Consider the following 13,460-nt stretch of genomic DNA (forward strand, 5'->3'; position numbering starts at 1 on the left):
ATTTTAACGTTTCTACAAAGAAACGAACAGAAAATCACCTCCTAAACAGCAAACACTGGAGCAAAAATTTACATGTTCAGATTTCTTATACAACATGATGTTTTCATCAGGCCACTGGTTATCAAGTAGTTTGATGCTGTCCTTAATTTTATCACATGCAGAGCATACAGAACAATTAGTCTGCTTTATATTCACTGATAATAAATCCAAGCAGCAGTGAGCTTTATGTAGTTAAATCTGCATTTAGTTGTTTGATTTGGAAGTTTAGAACACACCAAATGTGAAAACTTAATATAAAAATATACATATGTTACACATGTAAATATTGAATGTTGTTGGTAAATACTTTGAAAATGATATCTTTCTCCCCATACTACTGGGCCCATATTAAAAATGTTTGATATGCAAAATCATTTAAATAATATCTTTTAAAGTAGATAGTTGGACTTTTTTGTGTGATACTTTGTTTACAGAACTTTATAAGCCTATTCAACATAATCAATATAAATTTTTTAACTATATTAAATGATATAAAAAGACAAGTTCATCAGCCTAATTTCTTTCATAGTTACATTAGTTACATAAACTGAATCTGGGGGAATTAAGTATAACACCCTGCAAACATACCTGTGTATAATGCGTACATACAGAACCAGAACACCTGAATGGACAATATGGGTTGCATTCATGTTCATATGGGTAGCTAAAGTCTTTCACTTCGTCATACCATGCTTGTACATGATACGCTGGGGGCCTATATCTATTAGAAAGAAAATAGTCACAGAGGGCAAGTAAAGTTGGAGAAAATACAAAACTAAATATTGCAAAATACATTGGTATAATTTGGTAAAAATATGCATTGTTTGAATTATTAAACTTAAATATTTATGCCCATTACATAACTAATAAATTGATGATTTATATTACGGTCTAAAAAACTGCTGATTGTTCTAGTGTGCTATTTATTTGTTGTTACTTGTTTCATGATTACTTTTCTTCCAGGCACCAAACCTTTGAAAAATTGCAATGATGAATTAATAAGCATTTCATTTTAAACACTTATGTTTTCAAAAACAAAAAATTATTCCTTAAGATACCTTCCCCAGTGTGCTCCCAAATTCTGTCCGATTGATGAAAGCAAGCTTGCAGGTCCATGTTGCCACAAGCAAGTTTCAGCCCAGGATTCTGCAGCTCTTTCCAGCTCTACATCCCATGTCTACAGTTTAAAACAAAAGCAAAATGTGCACATGTAGCATTTGGACACTTCTTCAGAATATAGCGTTGAGCAGTTCTTATACCCTCTTCTTTCTTTCTTTACAAAGTCAGCATCATAAATGCTGGATTCTCACCAGACAAAAAATCATCCACGTTTGCAATAGTTTCCCAATCAATCTCCATGTTTCTATCTCTTAACTCTCCAAATTGCCCCACGTGTTTAGAATTACTTAAGTAAACACAAACATGCTGAAGTGATTCCTCTGTCTAAACACACAAAAATAAATCCCCACATACATAAAGTCCAAGATCCATGCTCCCACTGTTCCCTCTCATAAAACATACAAGGCCTTGCTCTTGCCAACATTGTTTCCTCTGCCTAAGCATCCTTCTCCCAGTTATTTGTCAGACAGGTGCCTGCTCTTCCCTCATAATCCAGCTTTATAAAATACTTTTTCTGTGACATCCAATCAATTCTTTTAGATGTAAGCTACCCCTTTGGAACTTTTAGGGCTTTGTTACATTCCTTTGTTTAGCACTTATTACACTGTAATGTTAGTATTTGTTTACATAGCTATCTCTTTCATGACACTGTAAATTTCATGGAGCAGTGCTGCTGGTATCTTTGGTGTATTTTCTAGTATCTATTATCTGGACAAGGTGATTAATAAATGCTTGTTAAATACATGAATGATGAACAAATCTGATTCTTATAAAATATGTATTTTACACAAAATTAAATGAGGATAACTAATTCATACTTTTAAAACAATTTTTAACAAAATAATTTAAATCGCTGATTAAATTATTTTAGTGAAATGATTACTGAAATAATTTTGCAAGTTCTGGGTTTAGTATTCAATTTATTAATTTGAAAAATATGCAGTATAATATGTATGGTGGTAAAAACACCAAGTTCAGTAGCCCTGGGTTCAATCTTAGCACAACAATTTCAGGACTCTGGGCATGTTATAAAGATGGGAAAACAAATCTGGGAATGGAACCTGAGGACACAACTTAAGTGATATCTGCGAAGTTGGAAAAGTGCAGACAGTGAAATGATGTTTAGGAATTTAAATTCCTAGAACTTGATAAATGACTACAGTAAGCGGCAAGGAAAAGAAAAGGTAATGACTGAAGATACTATCAATTTGGTAGGAAGGAAACAGGGAAAGAGAAATAGATGGTTATAATAAAAGTGTGTGTCTATGTATTTCCATGAATATTTCAAGAGTGATGTAATGGGGGCACATATGCCAAGTAGAGAGTAGAGCTATATGACTGGGACTCCAGAGGAAAAATAGGAAGATATTTTTCTGAAGATATGAATCTTAAAGTTATTCACCCAGAGATAAATTTATTTGGGAATATGATTTAGAAAAAGAGGAGGAATAATAAGAATAAGAAAATTCTGGGATTATCAAAATCTAAAGGGGAAAAAACCCAACAAGATAACAAAAGAAGCCAGGCAAGACAGGATAAAATAGGTTAAAGAAAAATTAATTAATATGAAATTATAAAAGCAATCAGAGAGAAAAGCTATTTTGGGAGTAGAAAGTGGTAACAAGTTTGAATGACACAGAAAACTGAGGTTTCCTAAGTACTAATTCATGACTAAAGGCAACTTCAGATCAAGATGAGTGAAGAAATCAGAACACAGATCAATAATAAGTGAAGAGAAAGAAAAAAGTACAGAAAATAAATGTGAGTTACTTTGCCAGTACTTTAGGGAGGAAGAAGAGAGATGAGGAAGAAGAGAGATGTGGCAGAAGCCAGAGATGCCAGAGTGTAGGGAGAATTTGTTCACTTGCTTTGATTTTTTAAGGATACAGGAAATCTAATCACATCAATACACCAAAAGGAAAACACGTTAGGGAGAAAGAGGCATGGAAAAAAATATGCTTGAGGAGACGTTTCCTAATTCATTAATTTTTCATAAATGAACACTCTTCCCCATTCCATTGTGGCTTCGAAATACCTATCAAGTCACAAAGGAAAATTTATACAAAATTAGAGTAAGTTTATTCTCATCGTTAATGTATCTTAATTTTCTAGCAAAACTACAAAAAAAAAGTTGATTTATATGCAACTAAAAAATAAGATCAGCAAGAGTTGTTGCTTTTCATAAAAGTTTTAATTTTACTTTGAATTATTGTCAAATATTCAAGATGACTGGTTTTAAGATACAGACATCAGAAACAAATGCTATAAACAAATATTTATCACATATATAGTTTATTTACCAGTTATGGGCATGTTATTAATTAACTTTACCATTTAACTTTGACCTAATTTTATAATTACATATAATTTTTATTACACAAAAGTATAATTCAAGTGTGGTCACTATTTGTCCAAAAAAGAGTTAGGTAAGAAACAATGAATTTGGCTGCCCAGAAAATGGGCAAAATGTTTGATTTCCTTTTGTATCTAGAAAGTTGGAAAAGCAATCATCTCTCAGAAGCAAGCAGGTTTCCAGGTAGAGTTCCCTAGAAACACAGGTTGTCCTCAAGGGATAAATTCTTGTCTGCAATCCTAGAAATCAGACTCTTGTAGAGCACTCTAGTTATACACACGACATAATTACACTTATCCATAGGTTTTTTTAATGTATCAAACTGATATTCAAAGAGTAGCCAGAAAACAGAGGAAACAGTTCCTAGAAGGCTAAAAATAATTGCTTTGAAACAATTGTGATGGTTTTAAAATACCCTTCCCACCAAAGGTAGAGTTGAATTTCTCCGTCTCCTCTTGAATTTGAGCTAAATAGTGACTCGCTTCTAATAAACAGAAAGAAGCTGGGAGACTTCAGTAGCTAAGTTGGGAAAGAAGGATTCTGGTTTTTTTTGTTTGTTTGTTTGTTTTTTTTTTTCTGCTAAGATACATCCTGACAGACCTAAGCTAATGAATTAGAAGTCCAGTTACCATGAATAGGCAGCTGGAAAGAAAATATGGAGAGGCCACACAGAGACAGAGAGAGATGCAGATGATGTTCCAGAGATGTGATTGTCTCCAGCCTAGGCATGCGACCTGTGAGTCTGTGAGCCCTCAGATGATGGCAACACAAGTCAGGGAAATTGTGAGACACCTCAAGTGGGGACCATTCAGCTGAGCTCTTAGAAGAATCCTTAAAGCCTCTACTCAAGATCAATTTCCTCTTGTTTCACACGATTCTACAATCTTAGGTGTCAGTTTCCCTATGAAATTGAAAATAGATCCTTTTAAGAAATGATATACAACTAGTTCCAAACTAGTTTAAAATACTACAGTGTATTTCAAGTGTGTTATATTTCAAGTTCACTTATATTTCTGTTGTATAGAAATTGGAATAAAATGTAAAATATATCTTTCAAATACTTGAGGCTAATTTTTCTTATTTGTAAATTTATTAGCTGAAATGGAAGGTAACTCAGATCCTTTGAGGACTAAAATTCAATGCTGAATACATACAATGCAAAAGCTGTATTTAAGGTATGACTTATGATTTTATTTAATCCATTAAAAATAATGAGAAAAGCATACTGAATATAGTATAATATTGCTAAAATAAGGGCATACATTATTTTAATGTAAGTGCTGAAGCAGAGGGGCATGCAACTAAAATTTGGTTCTTTATCAATATGAGTATTAATTAGTGACTAAAAGTAATTATTCAAAGAATTGAATAAAGCATAGGTGTTTAGGCCAAGTTCAATGATACAAATAAAGAAAAGTCTTAAAAACTTACTGAAAGAAATTCTATCATGATTTAACAATAAGCATGGTACATTTTTTCAATGTTACAACATATTTCAGGCTTTAAAACTGCCAATAATTCATATCCATACCATTAAAGGTAGGTTAGTCTCTACACATTTCTATTTAAATTCAGGTTTGCAAATTAAATCAAGATGGCCTAAAGAGCTTTTTTCTTCTTCTGAACTATTCACCCAGCACTAATTTAGAGTCAAACCACACTACAATTACCATTTTTCTATAAAATGGATACTCAGGTATCCATTTCTATACACTTGAGGTGTGGAAAAATGAAAACAACTCTATTTCCTAACCACATCTGAAAATTGTTCCTTCTTAGAGTATAGCTAAGTCTTCAATGAAGTTATATTACTTAAAGAAATATTTAGAATACTATTGACATTCTTTGTCACCAATGATCTTTTTAGGCCAGCATGAAGGCTTTCTCAAGTGTGTATATGAGAAATTTTAAACTTTGACAAATAACTTTCAAAATTAAACCAGGCCAAGCATAGTGACTCATACCCATATTCCCAGCACTTTGCAGGAGGCCAAGGTGGTAGGATCACTTGAGGCCAGGAGTTCCAGACAACCCTGGGCAATATATGGAGAACTGTCTTTACAAAAAGTAAAAAACAAAAAAAAATTTAGCTGGTGCATTGTTATGTGCATGTAGTCCCAACAACTTGGGATGCTGAGGTGTGAGGAGCAAAGGAATTTGAGGCTGCAGTGAGCTATGAGAGCTATGATCATACTACTGCACCCTAGCCTGGGCCACAGTGTAAGACCTTGTCTCTAAAAACAAACAAACAAACAAACAAAACAAACCAGACCAGGCGCCGTGGCTCATTCCTGTAATCCCAGCACTTTGGGAGTCCCAGGTGGGCAGATCATCTGAGGTTGGGAGTTCCAGACCAGCCTGGCCAGCATGGTGAAACCCCGTCTCTACTAAAAATGCAAAAAAATTAGCCAGGCATGGTGGCAGTCACCTGTAATACCAGCTACTAAGGAGGCTAAGGCAAGAGAATCACTTGAACCCAGGAGTCAGTGGTTGCAGTGAGTGGAGATCGCGCCATTATACTCCAGCCTGGGCAATAGAACAGGACTCGATCAAAAAAAAAAAAAAAAAAAAACTAGTAAACCTATGAAAACATAGTAATTTTAGTACTAAAATATCATAGAAATGGGAAATTATGTAGCTATCTAGACACATGAAAATTTAATTGACTGGTATCCTTTGTGAAATATGAATGAGCATATGCAAGTCATATTCTCACTGGAACACCTGTTATGTTGCTCTAATAAGAGTCAATGACAGCTGGAAATCATTCAAGAATGCAATTTAAGCTAGCAAAACTGCTAGCTTACTGGTAGGTTGTATCACTGTATATTATGCAAAAACAGTCATCAATGATACAACTTTTTCATTCTCCTTGACACATAGTTTTTTTCTCTTAAAAATGTTTAGGATTTTCAAATATACTTCTTGACCATAGTAAATTTATAGCTCTTTCCAGATTTACATAATTTGAAAATTCATTTCCTGGGGCTTGTTCACGGTTTATAACTTCAAAATTATTATAGTACTACATTAAACAAGAGTAGAAGACCAATAATTAATCACTAAAAATTTATCTGAAGAGGAATATTTTTTTGATAATTGAGGCTCCAAGAATGTTAATAAAAAACTAAAATGGAAGGTGTATTATTTTTCAAATAAATATCAAACATAATTTCACAGAGAATATCTAATGTTAAATATGTTTTTCATCAGTCAGCATTATTTTAGATTATATTAAGGGATATAAAGTTTTATTAGATTATCTGCTTGATGCAAATTTGTGTAATTAGACTTTCACACATAAATTATACCCAAAGATTAGTGGTGGGGCAGAGGTGATGGGCCTTCATTTATCCACAAAGCTTTTTGGTAAGTTTTGTAATTAGTCTACCACAGAGGCTGAGATGACACTGAATTTGTTAAGTAGTTTATTTTGAAGAATTTTTTAGATTCCTCAATAAATACAATAAAATAGTAAATAATATTTTTTTAAGTTGACCAGCTTAACACCTCTAACCACTACACAGAAATAACTATTGACTAGAAACTCTCACATAATTTCATAATCGTTAAATGCTAGTCCTTATAGGGAGAAACAGGATTGTAAGATTTTTAACCATCGTAGAAACATTCACCAAACTGGATGAAGCTACAATGAGTCTTTTAAAAACACAGTGAGAAAAATGTCTTAAATCGATAAGATAAACCTTTCTCCAAAAAAAAAAAAAAAAAAAATGAAAAATACACACAGAAATCTATAAACAAGCTGGCATAGAACAGTAATAGAATCAGGGGCATTTCACAAAAAAAAAAAAAAAACCTGAAAAATAGCAACAATTGTAATTACCTAAAAATTTCATGTATAGTACATAGGTAACATAGAAATAATTGAATTTGTTGTACAACCTTTTGCCAAATTGATGTAGCTTTAATGGACTTCCAAGATAAATGCCAAATAAATTCCTCATTGGTCTTCGACTATTATACCATTAAGTAGTCTAATTAGATGACAAATACTGGCCTATGATATAATTCACAATATAGACTTTTAAAATATGCATTAGCTCAGACACAAAAAATCAAATACTGCATGTTCTCACTGATAAGCGAGAGTTAAAAGTGGGCATACATGGACATATAGAGGAAAATAATAGGCACTGGGGACTGCAAAAGGGAGGGATATGAGGAGGGTAAGGAATGAAAAAATCACCTACTGATAACTGGGTACAAGTTCACTATTTGGGTGATGGGCACACTAGAAGCCCAAACCTCACTATTACACAAGATATCCATGTAACAAACTTGCATGTGTACCCCCTGAATCTATAAAGCAAAATAAATAAATAGATGCATTTCTCTCTGGCAAAGCAATAATCTTATGAAAACATGGTGGCATTGCATAGGCAGTTATGCTGGAAGTCCAGATGTAGGCTGGAGGTTCTAAAGTCTTACCTTTCCACTAGTGAAAGCTGAAAATAATAAGAAAATTATTTTTAAAACTGTCTTAGCATTTGCAGTAAGTTTTGAACAATAAACTCCCCAAACATCCTTCTTTTGAGACACATACATGTGCATGCTAAACTCTGAAAAGCACTCCAGGGTCTCTAATCCTTCCTATCTCAGTTCTGAGCAGTCAAAGGGTTAACAAAAGTAATGATGGCGCTTTAGTTTTCAATGGTGTTGAAAATACCCCTTCTTTAGTGCTGTGTGCTCTGGACACATACAAGCAAGGGCATTCATGATCAATTTTCTTCTTCTTTTATTATACAGTCAGAGACAAAAGTTTGCATTGTTCAAATAATTCAAACTATAGATAATTAAAATACATGAAACACCCTGGAAGAGTTCTCTTTCCAATTCAAATTGCTTATTTGCAAATTCATATCTTTGATTACACCAAGTTTGGTTTCTCTTTCCTTATCTCTAACATTACGGAGCTAAAACAAGTCTTTCCAAATTCTTTTGTACTTAAATCAAAAAGACTTAACTTTCCAATTCCACTGTTTATACTTCACAGTATCTTAGATAATACCCTGTGTTGCTTGTAGTATCCCATAAGAATTAACTGTAAAATAATATTTCTGGTGACAAATCAGGGCATCTGATGACAAGTAAGATGACAATGAAGAGCATCTCTATTACCTAAGAAGTAAAAGCTGTTTTGTAAGTTGCAAGAACACATAACCAAGGAGATTTCAGATTTTCTAATTATAAGTCCATGAGAGCAGAGTTCAAATGTTTCTGAAGTATTTAATATTGTTCATAACAGATAAATACAACAGAGAACCTTCAATAAAACATTCCATTTAGTTGAATAAGAAGATAATCTTAATAAAAAGTTAAAACCAGGCCTCTCTTCAGTTTGGTCTTGAAAATATGACAGTAAAATCTTTGAAATAAAACATAGACTTCTAAATATAATTTTTTGCACAGATAGCAGGAACACCAGAATTTTTCAGGCAGCTCATGAATGTAGAAGTGATTTCAGAAAATCAAAGACATATAGAATTATCTTTTTTAAAACACTGCTTTAAAATACAATTCTTGCTATGCTACCACTCCTGAAAAAAACAAGTTTATAAATATTCATCTTAATTCACTCTCTCCCCAAAACTTTTGTTTTTTCCTATTTAAATCAGAAACTACAATCCAAGAATCTTGACAGAGTAAGTTGTCAATGTGATCCTAACTACAGCAATAGCTTGACTTCCAAGATATACCAATAGTTTGTTATTCTATGAAAATAACACATTGGGCAGTTCAGAAGACACCAGATTCAAATTCCAAATATAAAGGCTCATTATAAAATCTGTAAAGCTGAGTAATTTTTTTCCCAAACAGATATCAATGAAATGAATAAGTAAATAAATCTGTGCTGAAAGAGTGTGAGATGCTTTTGTGACTAAATCATCTGGTATTAAATGTACTATGGCAAGCAGCTGTATTGCATTCCTTACAATTCAATTACTTCAGGTATTTTAACTGTTGCGTTTCACCCACTCTAAATAGACTTTGTAGTTACATGGAAAAGGCATGAGGCTCAGATTTCAGAGGAAACACTTGTGTTGCAGGGCACGGTGACTTTGCCAACTACAGAGAAAGAAGCATTACCTTAAGGCAATGCACAAATTAGGGTCTCCTGGAAATTCAGAGATATGAGGCATGTGTGGCAGTGTTTCACTTAAAATCTCAAAGGCTTAAAACCTTAAAAGAAAAATAGCAACATAATAATTTAGAAAACTGCCTCTATATTTTATTAAAATTAAAACAACTTTTGTAATGGAAACATGCAGATATACTCAAAGATTATTTCATTTAAACCTATTGTATCAATATATATAGATAACACATTTAATATTACATCAGATGCATGATATAGGGCTGACTGTCTTTGTGGGGCAGCAAAGCCATTAATTTTCTATAGAATTACACTTTTTACATTTTCTATAGAATTTCTACTGATTAAGCTCATCTTATCTCAGTGTCAAGTTCCCCTCCCCAAGTTTGACCATACCTTATCTACCTCACTTATCTTAGTATTTAAGGAAATCCTTTAGTAATTGCAAATGTATCATATAATTGATGGTACTTTAAGTCTTGATATCTACATGTTCTTAATCTTTTAAATCTTGATCTATAGACACTAGCTCACTTTATAAGAATAAACATCTGTGTTTCATTTATTCATAACCCAGTAAATTTTATATGGATGCAGGATTGATCTAAAAGTCAAGTTTACAAAAATGCATGATAGGAAAGGGAAATTCATTAAAAAATCACTTTACAGTATCTACTTATAAATTAGCTTACGTTTTATATCCAAATAGCAAAATAACCATAACTTAGGTTTTGAAAGTAAATAAAAAATAATTGCTTTTATGTATTATACATAGGGACACCAAATTTTCAAAATGAGATAAAACAAAAAATAAAAAAAGAAGAAAGTTCATGGACACATAGAAACTGAAATCTACAGTGTGACACCCAAACTTCGATTTAAACCAAAGATAACTAAGAAACATTTAAAAGTATATTTATATACTTTCAATGAAACTGCTATATTACATTGCTCAGTGTCTGTATATTGCTATATTAAGAATTCTGTGATAAGTTTCCACTAATAATTCCTGCCTCAAAAATGATAAGGTGTGCCTGCAAACAGACAGTGAGAGCTACAAACAACATATGGCTTCCTGTTTTCCTTGAATGCCACAAAGCTCAAAGCTGACTTAAGAACTATAGCATTCTCAATCAGATTTTTAGACATTCCTCAGGAATATCACTGTAGCACTATTTTCCTCAATATTAAAACAATGACTAAAAGGATGATTTTTTTAAAGGATGGTTTTCAAAAGTCCTTACTTAAAACTCTGAAAAACAAGATGGTTCTAAATATTCATTTCCCCCACACAGCCATCTCAGCCCCTTACTGCCAAGTTCTATGTCTCATAAGACAGCTCCACATACTGAGTTACCTCAGGCTCTCCTGCCCCTGGCTTCTGGTTAGATTTGGCCAATGAAACACACAAACAGGCATTCCAAACGTGGGAGGTGAATTTCAGAATGTGTTGCCCCTCTGAGTCCTCTCAGCCTCACCGCTATGGTGACTGGGTCCTCTCACATAACCCTGCTTCCAGGCGCCTGTCTTCACCAGCCTGTGTCAGGACCACAAATGCCTGGGCACCCTGCCATACCCTATGGCTGGCCTTAATCCTGCCGACAACTCTGCATATAGGCCCTTCATTATATATATATATATATATATATACATATATATATATATTAACCATTGAACCCTAGCTATTGTGGCATTTGTTTTCTGCTGAGAAATAAATATTTGAAAATAAAAATCTTTCACGGAATTTTGATTAGGGCATTTCTAACCCAAAATGCCCTAACCCAAAATGTCCTAACAACATGTTGCCTAACAACATACTAGATCTTAAGGGATGCTCTTTTCTTTCCCAATTCCTATAGAATCTGCTTGATTTGTTCTAATTAAAATGTAGCCTTTTTCTTCACATTTGGAACATTGCTGGTATTTACACAAGTAGGAGATAAATTAAAATAAAAAATTTTGAATGATTGAAAAATAAGATAACCACTGCTATCTAAAGTTCCAATGAGAGAGTAAATAATCTTAGAATTCATATTTAAGACAACATGAATTACAAAACAAAGATTGAAGTTACCCCTAGCTTTGCTGAAAATTCTTGACAATTACCTAATTTAAGACCTTTGTTAAAAAAGAAATTTTTCCAAGATTCATTTCCAACTGGAGCCTCCAAGTACCCCTGAAGTTTAGGTCACACACACACACACACACACACACACACACACATATGTATGTATATATGTATATATTAGGTCAAGAAAGATCAAGAAATTTAAAGTTCTGAAATAATTTGTATTAAACGTTTCATTTTAAAAAGTCATACTAATACTGCCAAATTACCTAAATAAAGTGTTTCCTCATGAGTAAGCAGGTAAGAAAATGGAATAGTACTATGCTGCTCAAGTCTGCCATGATTCACACTTGACAGAACAATTTTTTTTTTAATCATTTGGGCAAATCTGACCAAGCCTATATAACTCCATAATTGAGGCCTGGATCAATTCACGTAGATTTTCACTGCCATTTCCTCCCTACTAATCAGGTGGACACATATTTTCACAACTCATTATCCAAATCTTCTCACCATATTTCCTTCCACACAATGATGGTAACCTCCACCAAATACATAAAACATACCTTTTCTAAGAAGCTTTTCCAGGTCACTGCTTTATTCTGAAATTCTTTATGATTTATATGCAGTTTAAAATATATTAATTTGTACATCTTACCATATTGGGACTTACGTCTTGAAAACAGTTCCTCATCAAGATTCTTGGCATTCTGATCACTGTATCTCCTGGAAGATCCTAGCCTGAACTTCAGAGGGGTTCTGGCCACTCCAAATCATGAGACAGAGATGTCAGTGACCCAGTGCAACTCAGAAAGTCACTGAAATCCAGTGATAATTTAGCCACCTATCATGTTTATTAAAGAATGAGTTTGCCCTAACTCAAAAAGTATTCCACTAAAAAATTTTATATTTTACATAAAATTGTTTTATGTAAAATTATGTTTCACATAAAATTATATATGTCTAAAATATATAAAAATATTTTATATATTTTATATTTTTATTGTTTTACATAATTTTATATTTTAAAAAAGAATACTTCTGGATATACAAAACAATGTTTTACATATCACATCAAACTTACAATGATATGTAATTATGTAAAACATAATTTTAGTGAAAAGCTTTGACTACAAAGAATGTTTCTGCAATTTTCTAATAACACTATTTTGTCAAGACAGAATTAAATCCTTTTCATTCTGTCCACTTTAAATTGTTGTTGAAAATCTCACCATCTTTTCATTTTTTTCATTCATCCCATTTTGTTTTCCTTACAGCTAACATAAACTGAGCTGAGGGCATGTGTCAGCCACACAACTAGGAATGCAAAGATTACTATAGCACAGTCCCTTCCTACAAAGGAATGTGAGGCTACAGAAAGAGGCAAGGATGTAAACACAAGCAGAGGCATGTAAAGGAGGTTATGGAAGCCAGGGAACTGGGTTGGGGAGGCACTTAACTCTGTATGGAGGGTTTAGACAAAAGCAGGTTAGGCTCTAAGTGAGTCTTAAAGGAAGTAGAAAGTAGAAATTCATTACAAAGAAAACAAGGAGAGTGATAGGCATTCTCACATCCACAAAGGGGAGCAGGCTTGGCAAGATCTGTTCAGCATCAAAGACCTCAAGGCATATGGAATAACACTGAGATGTTCATGTGAAACAGCACTGCTTTGTATTTCTTCAGGTGGTGCTCACTTATTGACAGTACTCTTGATTTAACAGACTCTTGGTCTTTTCTTTCCACACAGGAGTTCTGATGTTACT

At 33.2% G+C, this 13,460-nt stretch overlaps 1 protein-coding gene across 3 annotated transcripts in view; it reads right to left on the reverse strand.

The window, feature by feature from the left end:
- Positions 1 to 13,460, reverse strand: part of CRISPLD1 (cysteine rich secretory protein LCCL domain containing 1) — a 48,518-nt gene that overhangs the window by 20,465 nt on the left and 14,593 nt on the right. For 2 of the 3 annotated variants that reach the window (XM_017521896.2, XM_037736092.1), the window contains 2 exons: positions 1,098 to 1,216; positions 628 to 760 (listed from right to left, as the gene is read on the reverse strand). In XM_017521896.2, coding sequence (XP_017377385.1) covers positions 628 to 760; positions 1,098 to 1,216 — 252 coding nt within the window. Of the gene's footprint in view, positions 1 to 627; positions 761 to 1,097; positions 1,217 to 13,460 lie in introns of those variants that run through there. The other variant, XM_017521899.1, reaches the window with a different exon arrangement.

Source organism: Cebus imitator, unplaced genomic scaffold (assembly GCF_001604975.1).
Source record: "Cebus imitator isolate Cc_AM_T3 unplaced genomic scaffold, Cebus_imitator-1.0 Scaffold22, whole genome shotgun sequence".
Lineage (NCBI taxonomy): Eukaryota > Metazoa > Chordata > Mammalia > Primates > Cebidae > Cebus > Cebus imitator.